At 53.4% G+C, this 26,954-nt stretch overlaps 2 protein-coding genes across 7 annotated transcripts; one reads left to right on the forward strand and one right to left on the reverse strand.

Annotated features, from left to right (window-relative positions):
* The first annotated feature begins 16 nt into the window (after positions 1–16).
* Positions 17–10,637, forward strand: TRIP10 (thyroid hormone receptor interactor 10). Of its 3 annotated transcripts, XM_010601031.3 has the most exons (15): positions 17–91; positions 1,204–1,319; positions 1,406–1,462; positions 2,929–3,076; positions 3,375–3,437; positions 3,667–3,771; positions 3,857–3,985; positions 4,865–5,011; positions 5,109–5,303; positions 6,349–6,516; positions 6,763–6,872; positions 9,554–9,686; positions 9,927–10,060; positions 10,138–10,259; positions 10,371–10,637. In XM_010601031.3, the coding sequence occupies exons 1-15, from the start codon at positions 68–70 to the stop codon at positions 10,517–10,519; spliced, it is 1,800 nt and encodes a 599-aa protein (XP_010599333.2). In that variant the 5' UTR covers positions 17–67; the 3' UTR covers positions 10,520–10,637. The 3 variants fall into 3 exon arrangements, with proteins under 3 accessions (XP_010599333.2, XP_003421692.2, XP_064136484.1); XM_003421644.3 differs by lacking the exon at positions 6,349–6,516; XM_064280414.1 differs by lacking the exons at positions 17–91; positions 1,204–1,319; positions 6,349–6,516 and having other exon boundaries at positions 1,417–1,462; positions 2,966–3,076.
* Positions 10,629–25,590, reverse strand: SH2D3A (SH2 domain containing 3A). Of its 4 annotated transcripts, XM_064280413.1 has the most exons (11): positions 25,493–25,590; positions 21,600–21,689; positions 21,260–21,396; positions 19,176–19,525; positions 18,558–18,634; positions 13,701–14,188; positions 13,476–13,591; positions 13,103–13,277; positions 12,907–13,018; positions 12,169–12,354; positions 10,629–11,663 (listed from the first exon to the last, which is right to left on the reverse strand). In XM_064280413.1, exons 3-11 carry the CDS (start codon positions 21,326–21,328, stop codon positions 11,503–11,505), a joined length of 1,734 nt encoding a protein of 577 aa, XP_064136483.1. In that variant the 5' UTR covers positions 21,329–21,396; positions 21,600–21,689; positions 25,493–25,590; the 3' UTR covers positions 10,629–11,502. The 4 variants fall into 4 exon arrangements, with proteins under 4 accessions (XP_064136483.1, XP_064136480.1, XP_064136482.1 ...); XM_064280410.1 differs by having other exon boundaries at positions 12,907–13,277; XM_064280412.1 differs by lacking the exon at positions 21,600–21,689 and having other exon boundaries at positions 12,907–13,277; positions 25,493–25,564.
* Between the last annotated feature and the right edge of the window lie 1,364 nt (positions 25,591–26,954).

Raw genomic sequence — 26,954 nt, forward strand, 5'->3', positions numbered from 1 at the left:
TCCCGGCGGCGGGCGAGGGCGGCGGGGACCGGGCGGCGGCGGTGGCGGCGGCTTCGGCGGGAGCAGCATGGATTGGGGCACTGAGCTGTGGGTGAGTCCCATCATCCTGGCCCTAAGTTCCCCCTTCCTAAGGCCCAGGCGCCCTCCTTTGCCCCGCTGGGCTTTGGCGAGAGTCTCCGAGCTGTCCCGTTCACCGACCCCTGGGTCCCCGCCCTCCGCGTTCTTTTGGAGTTTGGCTGCAGGACGCCCGGGGGCGAAGGGAGACCTTACAGGAACGATGTAGGGAAACTGAGGCACTGCGTTCCGAGTGAGACGGACAGAAGAAGTCTAGGGACCGGGCTGGGGCGACCGGGCGAGGTCACCTATTTTGGGCGTCCTGGCCCGGCCGGCGGCTTATCTTACGGCCCCTGGGTCCCTGCCCGCCGCCCGTCTGTCCGCCTGGGCTGGGGGAGGGGACCCTCTGGCCAACCTCTCCCCCACGTGGGACCCAGAAGTCCGGACTGCCCTCCTTGTCGCTTCTAGGGGCTTTGGGACGCCTTGAGGGGAGGGAGCTGCGAGGTTCGGCCCCAGCACCTGGCCTCTTCCAACCCCAGCCCTGGAAGCCCCAGAAATTTCCCCCTCTCCTAGTCCCAACCTCTAACCCCTCTCCTTTCTGGTTCGGGGGCATCCCTGGGCTCCTGGGTGCAGCGGAGTAGCTAGATTGCCCCCTTCAACTCTGGGATATCTTTAGGAGGTTCCTTGGAGTCAGTGGGGGAAACTGAGTCACCCATCGGGTCTCCGGGAAGCATGGCGACTCCGGGAACCTGGTGCCTGCTCCCCCGTCATTCTGGGGCCCCCCAAGTTGCAGGAACCCTGCCCCTCTGGCCCTGACTCACGCTGGGCCGGCTGGATTTTCCGGAATTTGGGGGGGATTAGGGGAGCCCGGGTTGGGGGAGGGGCCCTGCCCCATTCCACGCCCGCCTTGGCCGTTCGGAGACGGGTCCCTGTCGTCCTGCTGGAGCCCCGCCCCTGTTCCTTGGCCCTTCCCGGGAAGGGGAGGGGGTTCCCGCCGGTTTCCTGCTTCCCTCCCCCACCCCCGCTCCGGGGCGGGGCCGGGAAGCCACGCCTCCTCGGAGATCCCAGCCTTGGAATTCCCGGGGCCCCTAGTCTTCCTGCGGCTTTGGGGTTCTAAGGTCGTGACCCCTGCCCCTCCGCGACCCCCAGGATCAGTTTGAGGTGCTTGAGCGCCACACGCAGTGGGGGCTGGACCTGCTGGACAGATACGTGAAGTTCGTGAAAGAGCGGACCGAGGTGGAGCAGGCTTACGCGAAACAGCTCCGGTGAGACTCTAGGGTGGACCTGCCAGGGGGATAGCGGCATGGGCTGGAGTGCTGGGGGCTCAGCCGGCCTGCCTGTCTCCCCGCAGGAGCCTGGTGAAAAAATACCTGCCCAAGAGACCTGTCAAGGATGACCCCGAGTCCAAGTAAGGGTGGGGAGAGGGGTTCAGGGCTTGACACTGGGGCGGGGTTGGTCCCACTTCCTCTCCCTCAGCTGGGCTACCCCAGGCAGGTCCCTCCACCTCTCCTTTCTGCCTCGAGCTAAGAGTTCTGGGTGCTGGCTCAGTATCACTTGAGTTGGACTCCTAAGCCCAGTATTGTTAGCGGAGGGCTTTTAAAGTTGCTCAAAGTTTTCTGCCTGTTAAATGGAGAAGGAGCCCTGGTCATGCAATTGTTCAAGGCCAGGCTGTTAACCAAGAGGTTGATGGTTTCAACACAGCCAGCAGCTCTGTGGGACCTGGTGACCAGCTCCCCCAAAGACTGCAGCCTAGAAAACATGGTGGGGCAGCTCTACTCTTGTATGGGGTTGCTCTGAGTTGGAACCCAGTCGAAGGCACACAGCAACAATGTTAAATGAGGAGGGTCCAGCAGTGACTAAAGGAATGACTCTGGGCCAGTTTGTGCCTCTGTCTTCCTCATCCATGAAACAGTTAAGCTGCTGCCGATGCCACCTACCATGTAGCGCTCATGTTCAATCAGTTAGGATGTTAAAACGATGCCCAGCACATAGTAAGCGTGTGTTTGACTTTATTGTCGTTGTTAGTTGGTGCGGATTTGATTCTGAGTCATGGTGACCCCGTGTGTACAGAATAAAACCGCTTCATAGGGTTTTCAACGCTGTGAACTTTCTGAAGGAGCTCTCCAGGTCTGTCTTCAAAGGCTTTTCTGGGTGGGTTCAAACCACCAACCTTTCAGCTAGTAGTTGAGCACTTAACCGTTTGCACCACCCAGGGTCTCCTTTGACTTCCTTGTTGTTGCTATATGCCGTCAAGTCGATTCTGATTCATAGGGACCCCACGTGACAGAGTAGAACTGCCTCATAGGGTTTCCTAGACTCGATGGCAATGGGTCTGGTGTTTTGATTAGTCTCTGGGAGAGCAAATAATCACCAGGTCTTTTTCCTGCAGAGCCACAGGCTGGCTTTGAACCACCAGCTCCTCATGATTTTATTACAAGCCCCCACCCATTCCAAAACCCAAAAAGCTCTAGAGATGAAAAGTTTTTTGTAACTTGCTTGGCAGCAACCTCTGACCCCAGCTGATGTGATGTTAATTATAGTCTTGGTTTGATCCTTCTTAGTGTGGGGCTGTTAATACCTCTTACTGCAAAAAAATATTTATGGTGTTTGATTACGGGATCTGCCCCCTACCCCAGTGGGGGTGATGCATAATAGATGCTATCTGAACTGCACCCCTTTTCTAAAATCCAAAACCTCTTGAGTCCCAAAATGCATCTGACTCAAGGGTTGGGGGTACGGGATCCTGGACTACAATTATCATTGCCTCAGGGCTGAATGTCTTGGGGCTTACTCTTCCCCATCTGGAGGTGGGTCCTGGGGTGTCTGACTCTAAGGGGGCCTGACTGCTGGCCGCCGCCCCCCACTCCGCCCCAGGTTCAGCCAGCAGCAGTCCTTCATGCAAATTCTCCAGGAGGTGAACGATTTTGCCGGGCAGCGGGAGCTGGTGGCTGAGAACCTGAGTGTCCGCGTGTGCCTCGAGTTGGCCAAGTACTCTCAGGAGATGAAGCAGGAGAGGAAGATGGTGGGTGCGCCCCTCCCTGGGTCTTCCCAAACGCCCCTGCTGGAACTCAACCAAAAGCCACTTGCCATCAAGTTGATTCTGACTCAGTGGAGACCCCATGTCTGTCAGAGTAGAACTGCGCTCCCAGGGTTTTAAATGGCTAATTTTTCCGAAGTAGGTCACCAGGTCTTTCTTCCAAGGTGCCTCTGGGTGTGGGTTCGAACTGCCAACCTTTTGCTTAGTAGTCAAGTGCTTAACTATTTGCACTACTCAGGGACTGCTGGAACCCAGGTGAGTCTTGTCACCCCTCTCTTCACAGCACTTCCAGGAAGGTCGGCGGGCCCAGCAACAGCTGGAAAATGGCCTCAAACAGCTGGAAAATGTGAGTTTCAGGGGGTGGAGGGTGGCTTTGGCCCAGAGGAGCAGGACGAGGGTGTCTGATACACACAGCTGTCCCCTTTGTCTGGCTTGGACTTCCCCAGTGGGCTCCCAGCACGCTCACTGACCCTCATCCACTGGGCGACGTCCCACCAGTCCCTGAAACCTTGGCTGCCCACGCCCCTAGCTTGGGGGGTGGGGGCACCTTCATTCTGGATCTTTCCTCGACACAGAGCAAGCGTAAGTTTGAGCGGGACTGCCGGGAGGCTGAGAAGGCAGCCCAGACTGCGGAGCGGCTGGACCAGGATATCAATGCCACCAAGGCTGACGTGGAGAAGGTGTGCACGGACTCTGGGGCAGGCCTGGCGGGTGCGCTGGGTAAGGCTAGAGCCTGACAGAGACTCCTGCTCTGATCCTCCTCAGGCCAAGCAGCAAGCTCACCTCCGAAGTCACATGGCAGAAGAAAGCAAAAACGAATATGCAGCCCAGCTACAGCGCTTCAACCGAGACCAGGCCCACTTCTACTTTTCCCAGATGCCCCAGATATTTGATGTAAGTGCTCAAAGCCCCACCTTCCCAAAAAACTCCTAAATCGACCAACTCCTACCTTCTTGTCAAAACCCCAGCTGCATTCTCCTATCCCCTAGATTGAAAGGGAATCAGAAACTTAGACACAGTGAGCCCTGCCTTTTGCTCAGACTATTCTTTTCTGCCCAGAATGTCTTTCTACCTTTTGAAACTCCTACTCATCCCTCTAAGCTCCAGGTCTCAGGAAACCAGTTTTTGTCTAGTCGACTCTGACTCACGGCGATACCATGTGTGTCCGAGGAGAACTGTGCTCCGCAGGGTTTCGTATGGCTGAGTTTTGGGGAGTAGATCACCAGGCTGTTCTTCCAAGGCGCTGCTGGGTTGACTTGAATTGCCAAGTTTTCACTTAGTAGCTGAGCGCTTGACCATTTGCACCACCAGTCTCAAATTTTCCCTCTTCTGTTTTAGCCTCGTACTTAACTCCCTGCCCCAATCCTGAAGTTGGAAGCATCTGTGCTAGGTCTACTTTTTCTTCAAAGCTCTGGCTCCCTTGTCCCACTCCTCCTGCCCCTGCCTTGCCCCCTTTTTTTTCTGAGAAGCTTTTCTGACTTCCTAGGCAAGGGGGGTCCTCAGATTTCCTTCCCCCGAGATCCACTGGTCCCATGTGTCTCCCACCTTGACTACTTTGGGCTCCCTCCACTATGGATCTTCATACTTTGCCACTAGCCTGTCCGTCCGTCAGCACCACTGAGCCTGCAACAGCGTACCCACTTCATGGATGAGGAAAACAGCGGCACAAAACTTGCCCAAAGTCACTCCTTTAGTAGTTCCTGAGCCTCCCCCTTTAATAAAAAAAGGGAGGCAGAGAACTTGAGTGACTTCCCAGAGCCCCTACCCCTGCAGAAGCTACAAAACATGGATGAGCGTCGTGCGACCCGCCTGGGGGCTGGTTACGGGCTTCTGTCCGAGGCTGAGCTGCAGGTGGTGCCCATTATCGCCAAGTGCTTGGAGGGCATGAAGGTGGCCTCAGATGCTGTGGATGCCAAGAATGTGCGTGGGTGGTCCCGGTCAGGTGGGCGGGGGAGGGTCCCTGACGCTGGGCACCCAGTTTCACCCCTGGTTGCCCACCTGCTGCCCCCTCCCCCAGGACTCCCAGGTCCTCATTGAGCTACACAAGTCGGGTTTTGCCCGCCCGGGTGATGTGGAATTTGAAGACTTTAGCCAGCCCATGAACCGTGCACCCTCTGACAGCAGCCTGGGCACCCCCTCCGACGGACGACCGGATCTCCGTGGCCCCGGCCGTAGCCGCACCAAGCGCTGGCCCTTCAGCAAGAAAAACAAGGTGGGGGCTGGGGCCTTGGGGGGCTAGGAGTGGGGACCGCGGGGGCCCCCACTGAGTCTGCCCCAGCCGCCAGAACGCTGAGTCCTGGGCAGGAATTTTCCTCTTGGCTGCTGGCCCAGGCTGGAGGGAAGGAAGATGGGCGGGTTGGCCTGGGTGTCCCCTGAGGCTGAGGGGGGGCAGATGGGGGGTCTGTGGCGTCTGTCTGCTGCTTCTTGGGATGCTGGAAGAAGAGCTGCTGGTGGAATTCAGGGCTGGGCTCAGGGCTGGAGACTGGCCCCAGGGCCTTCCCTAAGTCTCTCTATGCTGCTGACGGGCTCCTGGGTCCCCAGCCTCAGACACTTTCTTCTTGGGATTTTTGGCTCTCATACCACGGCATATACCTGACACCCCTGGTCTATACCTTGGAAAAGCCCACATCCCCCCAGTTTATATTTTGGACCCCCTAGTTATTTATACTTTTGATCTCTCCTGACTTATACTTGGATACCCATCTCTGACTTACACATCCAACCGCCAAGCTTAACCATTGACCCCCCCTCAGCCATAACCCCTCCAGTCATTGCATTTGACCCCTCTCAGCCTGGTTGTGACTTCTATGGTCCCCACACCTGTCTGAGACCTTGGTCCCTGGCCCTGTCTCCCCCACCTTCTAGACTGTGAGCCCAGAGAGCTGAGTGGACAGAAATGGGGGCTGCCGTGTCCCCCAGGCCCCATCCTGGGTACTGGATGTGGGGCTCAAGGGATGTAGGAGAAATAGGAATGGGGGGGCTCCGGCCTTCTGGCTCACAGTCTAGTACCCCCACTCCATCCACCTCTAGGTTTTTGTGTTACTGTCGCATGCCTTTTCTGCTCTGTGTGTGGTCTTGCATCTTGAGTTGTGGATTTCTTACCGTTTTTTTTGTTTTGTTTTGTTTTGTTTTTTTCTTTCTCCATTTTGTGTTTTCTTTTTTTTTTATGTTTTGCATCTCTCCGTCCATCCTCCTCCTTCTCTACATTGCCCCCCACCCCTCCCACCGGCCCCATCCCTTTCTGGCTCTGCCGGTAGCCACGTCCCCCACTGCTCTCCCCTCTGGGGGGCCCCCTGCCCTCCACATTGCCTAATGGACCCCCGTCCCCCCGCTCCGGCCGTGACCCCTTGGCCATACTGAGCGAGATCAGTAAGTCGGTCAAACCGCGGCTAGCATCTTTCCGCAGCCTTCGAGGCAGCCGTGGGGTAAGTGAGGCCTCGGGGGAGGAAGGGGCGCTGGCCCACCCAGCGGCTGGGTGGCGGGACCCTGGACTCGCTTCCTGCCGCCAGCTGGGCTCCTTCCTCAGTTGCCTGGACCTGCTTTGCTCTGTGCATGGCCACGCCCCCAAGAAAGTTGGACTGGGAGGAAGGTAGACTTGGCGTGTTTATGAGTGCAGAGCTTGGAAGCTGGGACTCCATGATCCCAAACTCGGTCGTCTTCCTGCTTTGCAGACAGTGGTGACCGAGGATTTCAGCCACTTGCCCCCAGAGCAGCAGAGAAAGCGGCTTCAACAGCAGCTGGAAGAACGAAATCGTGAACTACAGAAGGAGGTCGATCAGAGGTAAGCGGGAGGAAGCAGACAAGGGAAAATGTAAAATAATCAATGAATTGAATTTCAGTCATACTCAAAGAACTTTCTTCCCCAACAAACTCCAGGCCCTGATGGTCTTACAGGTGATTCCTACCACACTTGTCAGAAATGGCTAATTCCCACCTTATGCAATTAATTCCAGCAAACCAAGAGTGAAAGCTGCCCAGCTTATTTAGGGGGCTGGGGGAACCTCCATTCCAAAATCAGCCAATAAGAATCTAAGAATATAAAATTATGGGCTCATTCTATTTCACTTATGATCTTAGAAGAGAACTCTGGTGGTGCAGATGGTTAAGTGCTCGGCTGCTAATTGAAAGGTTGCCAGTTTGAACCCACCCACGTGCTCTGTAGGAGAAAACCCTTGGTGATCTGCTTCTATAAAGATTAGGGCCAACCCATAAAACAAAACGAGACTAAATGGGCACACCAGACCAGGGGCAGGCATGAGAAGGCAGGAAGGGACAGGAAAGCTGGTAATGGGGAACCCAAGCTTAAGAAGGAGAGAGTGTTGACATATCGTGGGGTTGGCTACCAATGTCAGAAAACGAGATGCGTATTAATTGTTTAAGGAGAAACTAATTTGTTCTGTAAAACTTCATCTAAAATACAATTAAAAAAAAAAAGATTACAGCCAAGAAAACCCTATGGGGCAGATCTACTCAGGGGTCACTACGAGTCAAAATCAACTGGGCAGCACCTAGCAACAACATGATCTTAGATGCAAAATCTTAGCCAAGCAAATGGTGTATTAAAAAATAATAATATATCGTGTCAGTTGGGTGTTATCCCAGTAATGGAAAGATGGTTCAATATCAAAAAATCTGTCTATCTAATTCACCACATTAATGGGCTAAAAGAAAAAAAAGAGCACCTGAATATCTCTTTAAATAACTAAAGCACTTAAAATATTAACAATAAAAAATCTGCCAGATATTTAAAAAAAGCCTTCACTCTCACTCTTTCCAAGCAAGATGATCCTCTTCCAGTCCTGTTACATAATAGGAATGACGTTTGCCACTTGTAAATAGGCAGCCAAATTCTATCTTGCTGTCTGCATATAACCTCTTGGAGAAAACAGCTTTTATTGGTGCAAAGTTCCATTCAGAACTATAAAGTTCTTGAGCAGTATCGTATAGGGGTTAAGGATATATGTTCTGGAATCAAGGCAAACCAGCCTTGAATTCCAACTCTGTCTCTGAGGCCTCAGGCAGTTTGTTTCGCCGTTTCCTCAGCTGTAATATGGATCCGGCATTAGACCTTGAAGGAAGTTGAGCCCAGGTCTGACATATCCCAAAGGTCTGTGCTTGTAGCCATGAAACCCAGTTGCTGCCAAATTGATTCTGACTCACGGTGACCTCATGTGTGTCAGAGGAGACCTGTGCTTGACAGGGTTTTCTATGGCTGGTTTTAGATTGCCAGCCATTTCTTCTAAGGTGCCTCTGGGTAAACTTGAACCCCTGACCTTTTGGTTAGCAGCTGAGCACGTTAACTGTTGGCACCAGACAAGGACTTCCTTGTATCCATTATTGCCTATATATAGAGAGAGAGACTCGAAGGAAGACAGGGACAGTGGGACTAGTAATAATAATACTAGCATTTATACAGTACTCCCTATATACCAGGCACTGGTCTAAGCCCTTTACACGGATTCACTAGAATTCCCAAACTTTTCTGAGATTCTGAGCAGAGCTGAGATCTTGTCTTGTTTATAGGGCTACATTTCTGGTGCCTAGGCCAGTGCCTGATATGCAGTAGGTACTCAATATGTATGAGTGAGTGAACCATAGCTAAGACTTGCTGTATACCAATGCGGGCATCAGTGGTTCACTGGCAGAATTCTCACCTTCCATGTGGGAGACCCGGGTTCTAGTCCCGGCCAGTGCACCTCATGCACAACCACCTGGCTGTCACTGGAGGCTTGCATGTTGGTAGGATGCTGAACAGGTGTCCGTGGAGCTTCCAGGCTAAGATGGACTAGGAAGAAAGGCCTGGCGATCGACTTCTGAAATTCAGCCAGCGAAAACCCTATTGATCACAACAGTCTGATCCTCAACTGATCGTTGGGGTGGCGCAGGACTGAGCAGTGTTTCGTTCCATTGTGCGTGGCGTTGCTGATGGCAACTAACAAGAACGCTGTGTACCAGGCACTGTTCTAATCCTCACAACCAACGCCCCCATGAGGGGTGTGCGTGTGTGTTGTTTTGCTGTGTGCTGTACAACTCATAGCGACACTATAGGGCAGGTTACAACTGCCCATAGGGTTTTCTAGGCCGTAATTTTTATGGGAGCAGATCGCCATGTCTTTTCTCCTTCAGAGTTGCTGGGTGAGTGTGAACCACCAACCTGTTGGTTAGCAGCTGAGTGCTTAACCCCTGTGCCACCAGGGCTCCTTGGTATCTGTGTATACACGTGTTGATATCATCCCCGATTCCAAGACAAGCTTCTTGAGGGAAGGGTTCAATAACTTCCCCCCAGCTCACACAGTTAGGAAAAGCCCAAGCTGGGATTTGAAAGAAGGCAGTCAAGTACCAGTATCTGGGCTCATAAACTATGTATCCTGCTACCTGCTTGATTGAAGCTAAGCCCCTATTTTTTGCCTATTTAATCACGTGGGGCTCCTCTTTCTCATCTGCCTGTCCCTCTGGTCCTAGGGAAGCCCTGAAGAAAATGAAGGATGTGTATGAGAAGACACCCCAGATGGGGGACCCTGCCAGCCTGGAGCCCCAGATCACGGAAACCCTGAGCAACATTGAACGGCTGAAGTTGGAAGTGCAGAAGTATGAGGTAAGGGCAGGCCCAGTGGCGGCCCCTGGGGAGAGGCGGGGGCCAGCGGGCCAGGCTGAGTCACACTCCTGGGTGTAAGGGAGAACAGGGAGGGTGCTGTGGGGAGGTGGGGGGCGGGGCTCTCCAGCTGTTTCCTATCACTGCCTTGGGTGTGCATGCGTGACCTCAGCAAACCTCTGATCCCCAAGTGGGCCGACCCCAGAGTGTGCCCAGACCTGATCATGAGGTCCCTCCTCCCAGACTTGGCTGGCAGAAGCCGAGAGCCGTGTCCTGAGCAACCGGGGGGACAGCCTGAGTCGCCACACCCAGCCTCCTGACCCCCCAGCCAGCGCCCCACCGGAAGACAGCAATCACAACTCACAGGACAAGGAGGGGTGAGTCGGAGGCCAGCCATGGGCCTGGCCCTGGGACCCCAGAGGCCTGGCCTTACCTCCCTTGTTCTCCCAACCAGCTCCGAAGAGCGGCCCTCTGAGGAGGGTCAGGATACCCCCATTTACACGGAGTTCGATGAGGACTTTGAGGAGGAACCTGCCTGCCCCATAGGTCATTGTGTGGCCATTTATCACTTCGAAGGTGAGGATGGCTCGGGTGGGTTTTGGAAGCATGCTCCTTGCTGGGGGCCTATCTTTGGCTTGATTCTGGTCAAATTTGCCTAAAGCTGACCGGGGCCCACCCCCATGGCAGGGTCCAGTGAGGGCACGATCTCCATGGCAGAGGGAGAAGACCTCAGTCTCATGGAGGAGGACAAGGGCGATGGCTGGACCCGAGTCCGGCGGAAACAGGGCGGGGAGGGCTACGTGCCCACCTCCTACCTCCGCGTCACGCTCAACTGAGCCAGAGGCGGGAAGAGGGGGGCTGTTGGCTGCTGCTTCTGGGCCACGGGGGGCCCCAGGACCTACGCACTTTATTTCTGCCCCCGTGGCTTCGGCTGAGACCTGTGTAACCTGCTGCCCCCCACCCCCCACCCCAAATGGACCCCCTGTGCCTTTCACCACCGATGTACATACTCATGTGTCAAATCTTTTCTTCCTGCCGCTCGGCTAGGGCCATTTTGTTTTATATATAAAAACAAAAGACAAAAAGTTCTTGAAGTCTGGACCTTATTATGGGATCGGTATCGGGGCTGGATCCCCCATCACTGCTCTCCTTACAGGCCATACAGTGAGGGAGGTGCTGGAGGCAGACATGGGCTGACCAGGGTCCTTGGGCAAAAACCCTGCTGCGTCCTGGGAGTTGGCTTGAGAAGGGCATTGGGCTTTATCCCTTCTGTGTGTAGTGCAGCTTCCTGAAAACAGGTAGCATTGGGTGCCTACTATGTGCCCGTGATCTCATTTAAACATTGAGCTTTAATCCCCCAACAATCCTAGAAAGCACACGGTCTCACTTTAATGTTGCAGGCAGGCACAGAGAGGGCAAGCCATCTACAAGAAGTCACACAGCATTTAAAGAGGCAGAGTCACATTTGAACTTTGGCTGCTGCTGCTGCCTCCCTAGGTTCTCTTACCAAAAGCCACGGGTCCACCATTGGTGGGCTGCTGGTGCCTTCTTGGGTGTCCCAGCTGTGGGGGGTATATATGTGGAGGGGGCAGGCATGTCCAGAGCCTGCAGACACCTGGATCTTGTACTGCAGGGAAAGAGGCTGCCCCCCAGGATCCATGTGCATTTTAGGGGGCAGGATAGGCTCTTGCAAGCCTGCCCCCCACACCCATTATGTGAAGGAGGCGGATCCCCACAGTCTGTGACTGAGTGAGGGTTCTGGGGCCACTTCCTTGGTATGCATAGCACCGTGCAGGGTGGGAAGAACATGATCACGCTCTCAGTCGTCGGGCTCCAGGCGCTGCGACAGGGTGCTAAGGACACGCTGGAACTTCTCGAGGCGCTGGGCCTGTGGTGCCTGCGCTCCCCGGCTCCCCCAGAGCAGCCTCCGCAGGAAGCTGGTGGTCAGTGCCTCCTTCAGCTCAGGGTTCAGCTGGAATCCTGAGGGAGGGACCAGGCGGGCTGGGGGCGGGGCCGGGCACCCGCCTCACCCTTCCTGCACCTGCCCTTCTCCTGAGGACTTTGACCCAGGAGGGGCCCAGAGGGACTCTGGCCCCGGTGCAAAGCGACTGGGCGGAGTTAGCGGGAAGGGGGCTCCTGGGTCTCAGTAGGGGGGGATGGGGCTGAGGAGCTGGTGGGCGCAGGCTGCCCAGGGAAGAGACTTTGGGGGCCCCACCTGTCCTGGAGTGGGGCCGCCCTGGCTGCTCTGAGGTGCCTCTCCTGTCGGGTTGGGGGAAAGTACGAGTGCTAAGGTCCTCACTGAAGACGGGAATGCCCCACGTGGGGGCCCCTGGAGGTGGGGCTGCCCCAGGATAGGAGAGAGGTGTGGCTCTGGTAGGCGTGGCAGGACTTGCAGTTCCCTGGCCGGACTGGGGTGGGGCATCCAGTTGGAGCAGGCAGGGGTGTTCCTGGAGTCAGGGCCCTCCGGCAGGGAGGGGGCGCTCACCTCGCAGGCGCTGGGCTGCCACCTCACGGAACTTGGGCGCGTCCCTGGCCATGCGACGCGCCCCGCTCAGGGTGCGCAGCAGCTGCTCACAGCTCTCGTCTGGCTGCCCCGGCAGTTCCTCACCCTCCAGCAGACGTACCACGGGTGCTACGTGCGGCAGCGCCACCTCGCCGGGCTGGCAGGGTCCTGCAGAGTTGGAGGGGCTGGGCTGGGCCAGTGGGCGGGGCCTGGACGGAGGGGGCGGAGCCTAAGGCAGAACAGGGGCGGGGCATGGGGCCGAGGAGGGTACCTAGGACAGATGGGGCGGGGACTGGAGGGCACACGTAGGGTGGGACAAGGTCTAGGTAAAGGGCGGGCCTAGGACAGGGTACAGGGTTTAGAACAGACAAAGCAGTAGGGCCTGTGAAGAAGCAACGGGCGGGGTTTGGGGCAGAAGTAGAGAGTGGAACTTAGTACTGGAGAGGGAGCTGGTTTAAGGGCAGAGCCTAGGGTACGGGGCGGTGCCTAGGACAGAAATACGGGGGGCGGGCCTTGGGACAGGGGCCGGGTCTATGACAGGCAGGAGGCGGGGCACGGAGCGACGATGAGGGTGGTGCCTAGCCCAGAGGGTTAAAGGCAGAGCCTAGGGCAGGGGGCGAAGCCTAGGACAGAATTAGGGGCGGGGCCTGGGGCTAGGTTGGGTGCGAATGGAGTAGGTCTGGAGGTCCAGGCGACACCACACAGCGAACCCTCACTCACCGGTGCTCTCGTCCAGCGCCCGCATCAGCGGCTTCAGCTCCTGTTCGAAGGCCAGCGCCGCTTCCGTGTAGCTTCGCCGGAGCTGGCGCCATGTGCGCTCCAACCGGGACACCTGAGTGCGCGGGATGAGAACAGAGCTTGCCTCCTCTCCCCCGTCACCTGCACGGCCGCCTCCCCAGCCCTTCTCCCCCAGCACCTGGGGCATGAGCAGGGCGCCCATGACCGCGGCCAGCCCCGGCAGGTCCCCTGCGGCCCCTGGCCGCAGCGCCAGCGCCAGCTCCACCAGGCCCCTCAGCGCGGCCGCGCGTTCCTCCAGCGGCCCTGCGCATCCCAGCACGGCCAGCGCCCCGGCCAGCGCCAGTGCCTCTTGCCTATGGAGGCGGAGGGCAAGGGTCTGGGGTTAGTTGGGGAGGTTTGTAATATGGGGACGAGAGGGGATCAGAGGTCGCATTGCCCTTCTCACCTCCTCCCTGGGGGGCGATGAAGGGGGAGAGATTTGGAGACCCTTGGAGAGGGAAGAAGCAGCGCCCCCTTTCCCCCTCATCGAAGGTTCCAGGCAGCCGGCTCACCTCTCCAGCAGTTCCAACCTCAAGCGATGCCCTTGGGGAAGTGTAAGCAGCTCCAGGCCAGAGGTGACTCCCATGGCTCTCTTCTGAGCCCTGGTCACTCCCAGGAGGCCTGTGGCCTGGGGATGGGGGGGAAAGGCAGGGAGCTCCCGTAAGCAGAATGAGTATATGGGTGTAAGGTGCCATTGGGGCTAAAGCGACCTTACCTGTCACCAGCAGGTGACTGACCTGGCAGTCCACCAACAGCAGGTGGAGGGCAGTGCTCCTAGGATGGTGCTCCAGGAACAGGCCCCGGAGAGTGTGCAGGACCCCGGGTTCCAGGGGCCGGTTCTTGGGGCCCAGCAGGCGAGATGGGGTATCAGGGTGGCAGAAAGAGACCTGGGCCTGGGGTCTCTGGAAAGTTCTGTCTTCCTCATCCTCCTCCTCCTCATGGGCCTCCCACCATGGGGTCTCTGGCTCTGGGCAGCCTTGGCCAGGGGGTGCTCCCTGTGCACTGGGCACACGGGGCACCAGCTCACAGTATGTTGGGGGGCGTCCGGAGGCCTCAGGCGGCACCAGGGAGGGTGTCCGGGGGGGCTTGGTGGGTGCCTTGGCATGAAGCTGCCCATCGGAGGCCCTGAGGCTGTCAGCAACAGCCCCCAGGGGAGTCTGGGTCTTCAACAGCAAGGGGTCACTGCCTGTCCGAGGCAGAGCAGATCGGGGCAAGGCCAAGGCTCCTAGGGGTCATACAAGAGGGGGTGATGGGGTACACAGAGAAGACAGCAGGGTAGAGGGCGAGGGATTAATTGGCTACCATCTGCCTGGTTCACTCACAGTGTAGTGCAAATTCAGACATGAACAACTTCACTGGTATAAATGCTACACATTTACGAAGAGCTGGGACACGATTTAACTTTTTTTGATGCTTACGTGAATTTTGAAGAATACATTTTAAACCTGAATTCTTTGTTTTTGTCCTGCTGATTGAAAATGGCAAGCACTGATCGAACAAAATTAAAAACATACTATTCAGAAATGGTACAGCCTCTGTGGGAAAGAGTTTGTTGGCTCCTCAAAATGTTGAACACAGAGCGACCGTAAACTAAAAAAAAAAACCAAACCCGTTGCCATCAAGTCAATTCTGACTCATAGCGACTCTATAGGACAGAGCAGAACTGCCCTATAGGGTTTCCAAAGAGTGGCTGGTGGATTCGAACTGTCGACCTTTTGTTTAGCAGCCATGGCTCTTAGCCACCGCACCACGAGAACTACCATATGACCCAGCAATCCCACTCCTAGGTATATACCCAGAAGAAGGGAAGGCAGGAACGCGAACAGAAACCTGTACACCAGTGTTCACTGCAGCACTTTTCACAAGAGAAATGCAGTCCCGATGCACGCCACAGCCTGGATGAACCGTGAAAACATCATGTTGAGTGAAAGCCGTCAGTCTCAAAAGGGCAGATACTGTATGACCTCACTTATACGAAGTAAGGAAATATATGGAAACCAAAGATTATTAGTGGCCACCGGGGGGGAAGGGAGGGGGAAAGAGGGTGTTTTTGCTAATGGGGCAGTGACTTTAGGTTAATGGAATGATTTGAAAAGATAGCAAGATTCGGTGTACAACTTGAAGAATGTCATCAGTGTCACTGAATTGTACGTGACAAAATTGTTGAGATGGCATATGTTTTGTCAGGCATAGTAAAATTAAAAAAAAAAAAAAAGTATTATTCAAGATTCCCAAAACTACATAAGGGCTAGCCCTGACAGCTTGAAGCCAAAGGGTCCCATTGGCACAAAACCCAGACCCGAATTAGTCATTAGGGAAGTGCAAATAAAACCCACCATGAGATACCCTACTATTAAAAAAAAAAAGGAAATTAACAAGTGTTGGCGAGGATATGAAGAAATTGGAACCCTCATACACAGTTGCTAGGAATATAAAAACAGGCAGCTGCCGTGGAAAATAGTTTGGCGGTTCCTCAAAAAGTTAACATGGAATTACTACATGACTCAGCAATCCCACTGTTAGCTATATACCCCAAAGAACTGAAAGCAGGGACTCAGATCCTTGTACACCAGTGTTCACTGCAGCATTATTCACAACAGCCAAAAGGTGGCAAAAACCCAAGCGTCCATCAACAGACGAATGGTTGAACACAAGGTGGTTGTCCATTCATACAATGGAATATTACTCAGCCAGAAAAAAGGAATGAAGTTCTGATACATACTACGACATGGATGAACCTTGAGGACATTATGCTGAGTGACATAAGTTAGCCACGAAAGGACAAATATTGTAGGATTCCACTAATACTTAAAATAAGCAAATTCATAGGAATGGAAAGTAGACCAGAGGCTCTGAGGAGTGGAGAGGGGGTAATGTTTAATGAGCACAGAACTCTGTTTGGGAAATGGATAGTGGTGATGGCTACAGAACATTCTGAAGGTTCTAATGCCGCTGAATTGTACGCTGAAAGATGGTTAAGATGATAAACTTTATGTTAAAGTTTATGTACCGTGGAAGAGAAGCCTGGTGTTCTGCTTCCGTAAAGATTATAGCCAAGAAAACCCTACGGGGCAGTTGTACTCTGTAATACATGGGATCACCAAGAGTCGGAATCAACTCGACGGCAACAACAAAGCATATATAACTTGCTTATGATGTCTGTCCTAAGTTTGTGGCATGTTTACTTTTGGGGTTATTAAAGCCGAAAACTGCTCCAAGACTTTTGGGAGACTCTGTATTTATGAGCATTTAAATAGGCCGTGTTCCAGGGGCTCAAAGAAACCCTGGTGGTGCAGTGGTTCAGGGCTTGGCTGCTGAGTGAAAGGTTGGTGGTTCACACCCACCTAGCGGCTCTGCAGAAGAAAGATCTGCCAACCTGCTCTCCTAAAGATTACAGCCGAGAAAACCCCGTGAGGCAGTTCTACTCTGTCACATGGGTCTGCTGTGAGTCAGAATTGACTCCATGGCACCTAACAACTAAACCAAAAAAACCAAAAAACAAAAAACCAAACCTGTTACCATCAAGTCCAACTCATAGAGACCCTATAGGACAGAGTCGAACTGCCCCATATGGTTTCCAAGAAGTGATGGGTGGATTCTGGTGACCTTTTGGTTAGCAGCCAAATGCTTAACCACTGCACCACCAAGGGCCCTAATAACAACTAGGGGCTCAAAACTGTCCAAGGTTTCCAACCCACTCTAAGTAAGGGTCCTCACAGTGGCCAAAAAATCTCTTGCAATCTGAGTCCTGGGAGCTCTCTCCTCCCTTTACTCCCACTGCTTCAGCTTCACTCTTCTTGGGTTGAGTGAACAGTTCAAACCCTTGTTCAGGCCTCAGGGCCTTTGCACTGGCTGTCCCTTCTGCCTGGGTCACTCTCACCCCCAGTTAGCTACATCATTTGCCCCCTTATCTCCTTCAAATCTTTCTCATTGAGGTTAAGTGCTCAGCTACCAGCCAAAACGTTGGTGGTCGGAACTCTCCTCAGAAGAAAAGCCTGGCGATCTGCTTCTGAAAGGTCACAGGCTTGAAAACCCTATGGAGCATTGTTCTACTCTGCACGTGTGGGGTCGCCATGAATTGGAATCAACGCAGCACAGCAACAAGCATACATAAGGCCCCCAACCAAAAAAAAATCCAAACTCTGCCGTCAGGTCGATTCCGGCTCATGGAGACCCTGGTAGCGCAGTGGTTAAGAGCTATGGCTGCTAAATAAAAGGTCTGCAGTTTGAATCAACTCATAGCTATGAGTTGGTATGTGTGATAAGGCCCCTAGGCAGCACAACTGGTTTGCACCCAACTGTTAACCTAAAGGTTAGCGGTTCAAGCCCACCCAGTGGTACTGTGGAAGAGAAGACCTGGCAATCTGTTTTTGTTAAGATTACAGCCAAGAAAACCTTATGGATTAGTTCTACTCTGTAAAACACGGGGTTGCCATGGATCAGGACTGACTCGATTGCAACAACAAAGTATACTTATTTCTGATGTGTATAATCCGTCTTCTGCTAACAGGATGTTGGCTCAACTTGAGCAGAGGTCTTCATCTTTCTTGTTCACTGATGCATCCCAGCACTTAGTTCAGTGCCCAGCACACATGGTGGCTCATGTTGAATGGGGGGACGGGATGGGAAAGGAGAGGGTTCTTCTTTAGCTAGGTTGGTCAGGGCAGTTGCATTGAAAAACTCATGTTGGATGATGCAAAGTGTGTAACCACTTTGCAGTAAACAATTTGTTTTTTCATCCCGGTTCCTGTGAGCCAGCCATACCTGAGGCCAATGAGTGGGGGTGGCCAGACCAAGAGGGACCACCTGCGGCCTGATGATGACTAAGTCTCAGGAGGCATGATGTCATCTACCATGGCTGCATGGTAAGACCAAGAAAAGGCCTTGGAAGATGGAGGCTCAAAGGAGATTCCTGGGTGGAGAGAGCAAACATCTGCTCTTGGGAGGGTAAACCTGTCCCCTGGGGGCACGGAAGCTCAGCAGCTTCACCCTATGTATATCCTTTTTCCGCTAGGTTAAAGACAGCCTTTTCCCTGGAGTTTGTGTATTATTTCAGATGAGAAGCAGCTGGTCTGAAAAAGATGAGGGCAATGGACTTTCCAACAGAGGGGACAGCAAGTGCAAAGGCCCTGAGGCAGGCACAAACTTGGAGGGTTCCAGCAATGGAAAGGAAGCCTATATGACTGGAGCAAGGAGATATACGGCAGGAGTTGTGGTTAGAGAGGCCAGCTGGGGTTAGAACATGAATGAGTTCTTGGAATAATTGTAAACACGTATTTTTAAGCCCCTACAAAGTCCCCAAGGAGCCCTGGTGGTGCAGCGGTTAAAAGCTCGGCTGGTAAACCGAAGGCTGGTGGTTTGAGCCCACCAGCCCTGCCTTCGGAGAAAGATGAGGCAGTCTGCTTCTGTGAAGACTACAGCCTTGGAAACCTTATGGGGCAGTTATTCTCTGTCCTATAGGACTGCTGTGAGTCTGAGCTTTTAAAGTCCTGGTGACAACTTTGAGAGCATGATTGTTCTCATTTTCCAGAGGAAAAATATGAGGCCCCAACAGGTTAAATCACCTGCCCAAAGCCACTTTGGTAGATCCTCACCTGGTCCAGAATGGTCCTCTCTTGACTGCCCCGTATGCTCCAGACCTGCTGGCTGACTGTCGCTCCACTTTCTAGTCCTGGAGGCAGAGATGGAGGAGAACTGTAGCCCCAGCTGAAATGGGGAAGTCCCACCACAGGCCAGAAAACCCTGCATCCACTCCTTCTAAACCAGAGGCTCTCAACCAGGGTGATTCTGCTCCCCGGGGACACTTGACAATGTCTGGAGACTTTTGTAGTTGTCACAACTGTGGTGTGTGTGTTTGCTACTGGTATCTACTAGTTAGAGCCCGGAGATGTTGCTAAACACCCTGCGGTGCACTGCATGGCCCCCCATAACAGGAAATTATCGGTCTTCAAATATTGATAGACGTTCCTGGGTGGTGCAAACCTCTGACATGCTCAGCTGCTAGCAGAAAGGTTTGAGAGTCCGCACAGAGGTGTCTTGGAAGAAAGGCCTGGCAACCTGCTTTTGAGAAATCAGTCATTGAAAACCCTAGGGACGGAGCATACACATGAGGTCCCCATAAGTCCTAATGTGCTCAATGGTAATTGGTTGGTTAAACGTTGATGGTGCCCAGGTTGAAAAGCCCTGGGGTGACTGAGTACTGTCTTGAGTACCTGAGTGGCTCTCTCCAAGCTGGGCTGTCTGTAAGGGCGTCCTCGCTAAAGCTGCGCGGTAGAGGCCCCTGGCGGGTCACAGGCCGGGAGGCCACGGCCCCTGTAGCCTGGGACAGTGGGCGCTGACCGGTCACGTAGCTGCGGACCAGGGCCGGCAGGCTGGGGAAGCGCTCGTCCTCCAGCTGGAAGAGGGCCGGAGGCCGGCCTGGCCGGGGCCGCAGCGCCACACGTAGCACCTCGAAGTGAAGGACAGAGCCTCGCCAGCGGCAGGTGAGCACGGGGTGGCCCCCGCGGGACCCAGAAGCACGAACCAGGAAGTCACCATCTTGCTGAAGGAGAGCCTCGGCCTTCTAGTATGGGAGACAGGGGATGGGGCATTTAGGAGTGGGCCCAGACAAGCATTGAATGGTGGCCCCCCACCCAAGACCCAAAACCACCCCAATTAAACTTCTGTGGCAGAGACGGGGTCGTTTTTCACCAAACCATTTCCCGTTTTCTCATGGGCACACAACTGGACTACAGTTCCCAGGCTCCCTTGCAGTTAGGGTCATGTGATGAGTTCTGCCCAATGGGATGGGAGAGAAAGTTTTGGAGGACGTACTCTATCAGCAAGACAGACATCCTGGGGGGTGGTGGAGCCACAAATTAGAAAGGACTTGGGTCCTGACTGATTTCTGGGGCAGAGTTTTGGATCCCCACTCCTCAAGCACCGGGGACTGTGCTGGTGCTATCTTGGGGGGTCCCTGGGTGATGCAAATCATTAACACTTCCTGCTGCTAACGGAAAGGTAGAAGGTTCAAGTCCACCCAGAAGTGCCTTGGAAGAAAGGCCTGGTGATCTACTTCTGAAAAATCAGCCATTGAAAACCCTATAGAACACCCTATTCTGGCTCTAAATCCCTTGTTTTTTGAGCACTCTTATGCCAGCAGTGGTGGCTGGCATCAAAACAGGGGCAGGGGGGCCAGGACACCAGAGATAGGCAAAGCAGAACTGGACAGGGGGGCTGGATAATAAGTGCAGTGGACACATCTATAGCTCTTACTGTGTTCCAGACACTGCTTTAAGGGTTCAACACATTAACTTACTTAATCCTTGTACAACCAGAATGCTCCTGAGAAGCAAGCATGGCAAGGCTACATCTCACATACTTTGGACATGTTATCTGGAGGGCTTGGTCCCTAGAAAAGGACATCATGCTTGGTAGAGTACAGGGTCAGCAAAAAAGAGGAAGACCCTCAATGAGATGGATTGACACAGTGGCTGCAACAATGGGGTCAAGCATAACAACAATTGTGAGGATGGCGCAGGACCAGGCAGTGTTTCATTCTGTTGTATATAGGGTCTTTATGAGTCAGAACCGACTTGACGGCACCTAACAACAACAACGATCCTTGTATTATGGATTGAATTGTGTCCCCCCCAAATAGGTGTTGGAATCCTTACTTCTATACCTGTGGAGGAAACCCTGGTGGCATAGTGGTTAAGTGCTACAGCTGCTAACCAAAGGGTCGGCAGTCTGAATCTGCCAGGCGCTCCTTGGGAACTCTATGGGGTAGTTCTACTCTGTCGTATAGGGTCGCTATGAGTCGGAATCGACTCGACGGCACTGGGGTTGGTTTTTGGTTTTTTATACCTGCGGGTGTAATGTAATCACTTCATATAATGTAATGCAATGTAATTACTTTCCACAATGCAATCTAGTGTAATACAACCAATCAGTGGAGGTCATACCAGTGGAGGGTGGATCCTAACCCTAATCATGCCAGGAGGGCGATGGGATCCTGCTAGCCACAAGTGCCTGGGGCCCAGAGGGAGAGACAGGAGGGGCTGAGGAGTGGTTCTGGGGGACGTTTGGCTTGGTTTCGATCTCCATCACCATCCTCACACCATCCCAAAGAAAGTAACAATTTAAATATAAGGAGTGACAGGCCAAGCCAACCAAGCTTCAGGTCTCCAGCCCCCTAGCCAAACCTTCCAACAGACCTTGGCCCTAAACCCCTGGCCCAGGACTTAGGAGTCCCCAGCATGCCAAGGGTGGGGGAGGGCCCCCACAGACGCTGCTGAGGCCCTGCAGGAGGTGGTACCTGGCGGGACAGGGGGCCGTGGTACCAGGGTTGGCTGGCAAGGTCCTCTCCATCCTGTGGCACCTGCATGGAACTCTTGGGTGCAGAGGGTGCCAGGGCTGAGCTTCGTATCTTTAACAGGCTTCAGTCTTCAACATCTGTAAAATGGGAATAATGACTCTAGCTTCCTGAGTGTCTGTGTTGGCCCTTCCATGTTCCCCTTAGTTTTGGACACTGCAGCCCGTATCCTAGCAAACCTTAAAATGCCAAATATACATATATATATATTTATACACACACATATACAAATACATATATCCATACCACCCACTTGCCAGTTTGTCCTACTGTGGTAGCTTACGTGTTACTATGATGTTGGACGCTGTGCCATTGGTATTTCAAATACCAGCAGGATCACCCGTGGTGAATTGGTTTCAGCAGAGCTTCCAGACTAAAACAGAGTAGGAAGAAAGGCCTGGCAATCTACTTCTGAAAGTCAGTCAATGAAAACCTTAGGGCTCACAACAGAATATATCTGATACAGCACTGGAAGATAAGCCTCCAAGCTGGGACGCACAAGGATGGACTGAAACACGCCAGAATCATGAAGGGGCAGATAGGGCAGCATTTTGTTCTGTTATATATATGGTCATCATGAATCAGACTCAACTTGATGGCAACTAATAACCAATATATATATATATATATATATATATATGTAAAAAACTCAAAAAACGATATACAACTATATATATATGGGCCCTGGTGGTGTAGTGGTTAAGTGTTTGGTTGCTAACCAACAGGTTGGCAGTTCAAATCCACCAGGTGCTCCTTGAAAACCCTATAGGGCAGTTCTTCTCTGACCTGTGGGGTTGCTATGAGTCAGAACTGACTCGACAGCAATGGGTTTTCGATATATATATGACTATGAGTAAACTGAGGTCCCTGAGGGGGGCACAAATGGTTTGTGCTCACCTGCTAATCTAAAGGTTGGCAGTTTGAACCTACCCAGCACTACCGTGGAGGAAAGACCTGGCAATCTGCTTCTGTAACGATTACAGCCTAGAAAATCTAGGGGGCAGTTCTACTCTGTAACATATTAGATCATCATGGTTGGAATCTACTTGACAGCAATGTGTTTTTTTTTTTTTTTTGTTTTATGAGTAACTGGTTTAATTTGAGCTCTGGTGGCACTGTGGTTAAAGCACTTGGCTGCTAACCAAAAAGTCGGTGGTTTGAACCCACCAGGCGCTCTGCAGGAGAAAGATGTGGCAGTCTGCTTCTGTAGATTTACAGCCTTGGGCACCCTAGGGGGCCGTTCTTCTCTGTCGTATAGGGTCGCTCTGAGTCAGAATTGACTCCACAGCAGTGCGTTGTCTAACTTAGAATAGGCTGGGATATCTTGGAAGCAGTCATGCATTCACTGGGATTCTTGCAAAGCCAGAAGACCTAACCTACGCATTGCTTTGAAATGCAATGCAATTTTCATGAAGGAAAACATCAGAGAAGATGGCTTAATGCCGCATTTCATAGAAATGTAATTAACTACTGCACTCAATCAATATTTATAGGGCATCAACAGTGTGCCAGGTGCTGCACCAGGAACTGGGGCCCAGCAGTGAACAGCTGATGTTCTGGGGGCAAGAGTGACAGCAATGAAGAAAACAAACACATGTTGGAGTAGGTCAAGGGGTCCCTGAGGGGTGCAGATGGTTAAGCACTCAGCTACCAACCGAAAGGTTGATGGTTCTAGCCCACCCAGAGGTGTCTTGGAAGAAAGGCCTGGCGATCTGCTCCTGAAAGGTCATAATCATTGAAAATCCTATAGAGCACAGCTCTGCTCACACACACATGAGGTCGTCATGAATCAGAATAGACGCTACAGGAACTGGATTTCTTTTTTTTTTTTTGAGTCAGTCAGAGTGTGCTAAGTATTAAAACTAAACCACCCAAACCAGGAAACCAAACCTCCAGGGATGGGATATGAAGGTTTGCGTGGTGTGGTTCACATTTTTGATAAGATGGCTGAGGAAATTTTCATTGAGTAAAGACTGGAAGGATTTTGAGGGAGCGATCCCAGTGGCTTTCTGGGTGAAAGAACATTCCAGATTGTGTGAATTTAACTTACAAATGTCCATGGCTTCTCAGCAAGCTATGTGCACACTTGGGGATTCTTAGGATATGAGAAAATCTTACTTGTACATTGCTTTCGAATGTGACACCATCTTTAAGGACCTTCAAGGGTCACATTCTGGAGAAATGTCAGCAAACAACAATTTTACATCTGCGCATTCTTCTTATATTTTGGAACAGATATATTTTGTTATTACGATGATCAAATTTAGGTGTCAAACATTCTGTAATCACACAGGCCTGAGGATGGCAGGAAAGAAGGGGTCTGCTTGCCCCAACCCCCAAAGGTCTTCCAGGGTCTGCAGGGAAATAGAGAGGGATTCCTGCCTCCTGAGTCAGCCTGGCTGAGGGCCTGGCAGGGCCACGAAGTTCCCAGACCAGCCCTCTGTGACTTTAGGGGTGGGGCACTGGGCAGGGAGTTGGCTCCAGGCACTGCATACCTGAGCACCAGGTGTGTCTCCTGGATACCTGTACACCTCCTGTTTGTCAGCTGGGCCTGGCCTCCTCAGTCATAGAGTCGCCTAATCCCTGGTCCCTCTGACCCATACCTTGCTTACTGGGGAGACAGAAGTGGGTCACTGCCAAGGTTGTTGGACATTTGGAGAGCTCAGATGGAGCACAGGTCAGCCAAAGGCCAGCTCAGCCAGCCGCCTGCCTCTGGGTCCTTTGGGATAATTTCTGAATATTTGGGCAGGGGAAAGAGGAAAGGGGCTGGATCTGGGATGGGGGAGGGGAAACATGAGGAAGAGACTAGAGACCAGACCAGATGCTGTTGAGTTGATTCCGCCTCATGGTGACCCCATGTGTGTCAGAGTAGAACTGTGCTCCATAGGGTTTTCCATGGCTGAGTTTTTGGAAGTAGATTGCCAGGCCTTTCTTCTGAGGTGCCTCTGGGTGGACTCAAACATCCAACCTTTTGATTAGTAGCTGAGCTCTTAACCATTTGCACCACCCAGGGACTCCACGGGGAAGAGGGAGAGGGGGGTTTTCATGCCGGTGTTGTGTCAGAGGATACACACGTCGGCACAGGTACAGGGGGATGGCCACCTACTTGCAGACAACAAGGACATAGACAGACATGGGGTCTCCTACTCAACATTGGACAAACCGTGATTGGTTGAGCCCTTATTGTGTGCCAGGCTCTGTTCTAGACCTTGGAGACACAGTGAGGAAGGAGACAAAGGCCCTGCCCTCCCCCAACCTTACCTTTTGGTGGACGAGTCAGACATCAAACCAGCACACAAAGAATGGAGAAAAGAATTTCTAAGGGTAATCAACGAAGGATTAAACAGGGAGGTGTGATTCTTGGGTGGCACAAACAGTTGGTGGTTCGAACCCACCCTGTGGACCTCGGGAGAAAGGCCTGGCAATCTGCTTTTATAAGATGACAACCAAGAGGACCCTATGGAGTAGTTCTACTTTGTAATGCGTAACGGATCGCCATGAGTTGGAATCGACTCCCTGGCAACAGGTTTTTTTTTTTTTTTTTTTGGTAAGGAGGGACGCGACAGGCTACTTTAAACAGGGTGTTCAGGAAGGCCACCCCCACGAGGTGCCCCTGGAGCGGAGTCCTCGGTAAGAGAAGGAGGCGGTTACACAAAGATTTGGAGAGAGGGCAGCCCAGGTGGGGGGTACAGGAAATGCAAAGAATGAGCTTGCTCTTGACGTTTAAAATCCTTGAGAGGGTCAGTGCAGCTGAAAGGTGAGGAGCCAGGAACAGAAGGGGAGGGGCAGTGAGGTCAGGAGGGAGGTGGCCGGCAGGGGCAAGACCATGCAAGCAGTGGTGGACCAATTTAACCAGGGCTTCCTGGAAGGAGGGAGGGACACGACCTGATTTGTGGCCTAAAAAAAAAGGAAAAGTGGAACCAGAGAGATTTTCGCTGCTGCACAGGACACACACGGAGAGGGGCACGTCCAGGTGCGCCCAGGTGCATCCAGGTACACGACAACGCGTGCAGCTCGGGGACCCACCACGCACTCGTCGACCTCTTCTCCACTCGCGAATGCGCGGGGACAGATATTCACATCCTGCTTCCGAGCCAGTGGCCCCACTTGGAAAGTGAAGACGCCCCTCCCCAGTAATCCCTTGGTCCTGGACGGGTCTGGGGCTCCCCTGCTCACCTGGGCTGGACTCGCGGGGCTCTCTCGAGGCTGGGGCCTGAGGTTCTGCGACTCCTGGCCCCACCCTCCCCGCCCCAGCCAGGCCCAGCTTCCCCTGGCCGCACCCGACGGGAGCTGAGCCCAGTCACCTGGCCCCGCCTCTCCACGCCCCGCCCCCTGGCCTCCCAGGCTCTTACCCCGCCCCTCGTTCCAGCTCCGCCCCCTTAGATCGTTTCTCAGCAACTAACCACGCCCCTGCCCCGCCCCCTTGGAGAACTCTGCTTGGCCCGTCCTTCCAGTGGGCCCCGCCCCTTAGAGCGTCGCCCGGCCCCCCTCCGCACTGGCCCCGCCCACTCATTGCACCGCCCCTCTCCCAGTCCCAGGTCAATCCGCCCTTAACTTTAGGAAAAGCAGGACGAACTTCAGCCCCACTGCCTCTCGCCTTGGAGCCCGGCGCCTCCCTTCGTTCCCATCCAAGCGGACCCTAAGCACCCTTGGGCCTTGTCGAGGTGGGGAGGTCTCTAACTCCGCCCCCCAGAGTTCCGAGTGGGGCGGGGCGGCCCCGACAGGCTGAGACGCAGAGACAGGTGGGCTTCCCCCGGGCCTCCTAGCTGGGTTTCCGGGAAGAGAGCCCCAGTTGCGCGTAGGGTTCTGTGGAGAGAAAAGCGAGAAAACACGACATCGCTTCCCGTTCCCTCCCCTCCCCACCGCTACAACACGGTGGGTTTGGCTGCGCTTTGCCGGGAGGGCGTGGGGGGCAGCATTCGGGTGGTTTCCCAGGTGGGAGAGGGCTTCCATCCTGATGCCTAGAGACAGGCATGAGAAAGGCGGGGACAAGAGATAAGGGTGCTCTGCCACGCTTATTAAGGAATAGCAATAATAACGACAACAGCCTTGGAAGCAGTAGCCGCAAAAAAAAAAAAAAAAAAACACCCAGTAGCCGCAGCTAACATTTATTGAGCGCTTACTGTATGCCAGGGCTGTGCCTCTCGCTTCATTTGCCTCATTGCATTGCACTTTCCCAGCCACCCTCTGAGGTAGGTACTATTTCATCACCCCCATTTTCCAGATGCAGAAACTGAGGCACGGAGAAGCGAAGCCGTTTGTGTAAGTTGACCCGGCTTGTGAGTGGTCGAGGTGGGATTTGAACCTGGAGCCCTAGAGTGCAAATCTTACTGCCTCATTTTCATCTTCACAGCCCCACGATGGTTCTATGCAGCGAAGGTTACTGTCATCCGTTTCACAGATGAGGAAATGGAGGCGTTGAGAGCCAAGGATGCGGATGAAAAGTTTTGGTTTCTGTAGGTGTTCGTGTACGGAGCCCTGGCGGGACAGTGGTAAAGTGCACAGCTGCTAACCGAAAGGTAGCGGTTGAACCCACCAGCTGCTCTGTGGGGGAAAGATGTGGCACTCTGCTTAAGCAAAAATTTACAGCCTTGGAAACGCTATGGGGCAGTTCTACGCTGTCCTATAGGGTCGCTAT

This window comes from Loxodonta africana, chromosome 3, assembly GCF_030014295.1.
Source record: "Loxodonta africana isolate mLoxAfr1 chromosome 3, mLoxAfr1.hap2, whole genome shotgun sequence".
NCBI lineage: Eukaryota > Metazoa > Chordata > Mammalia > Proboscidea > Elephantidae > Loxodonta > Loxodonta africana.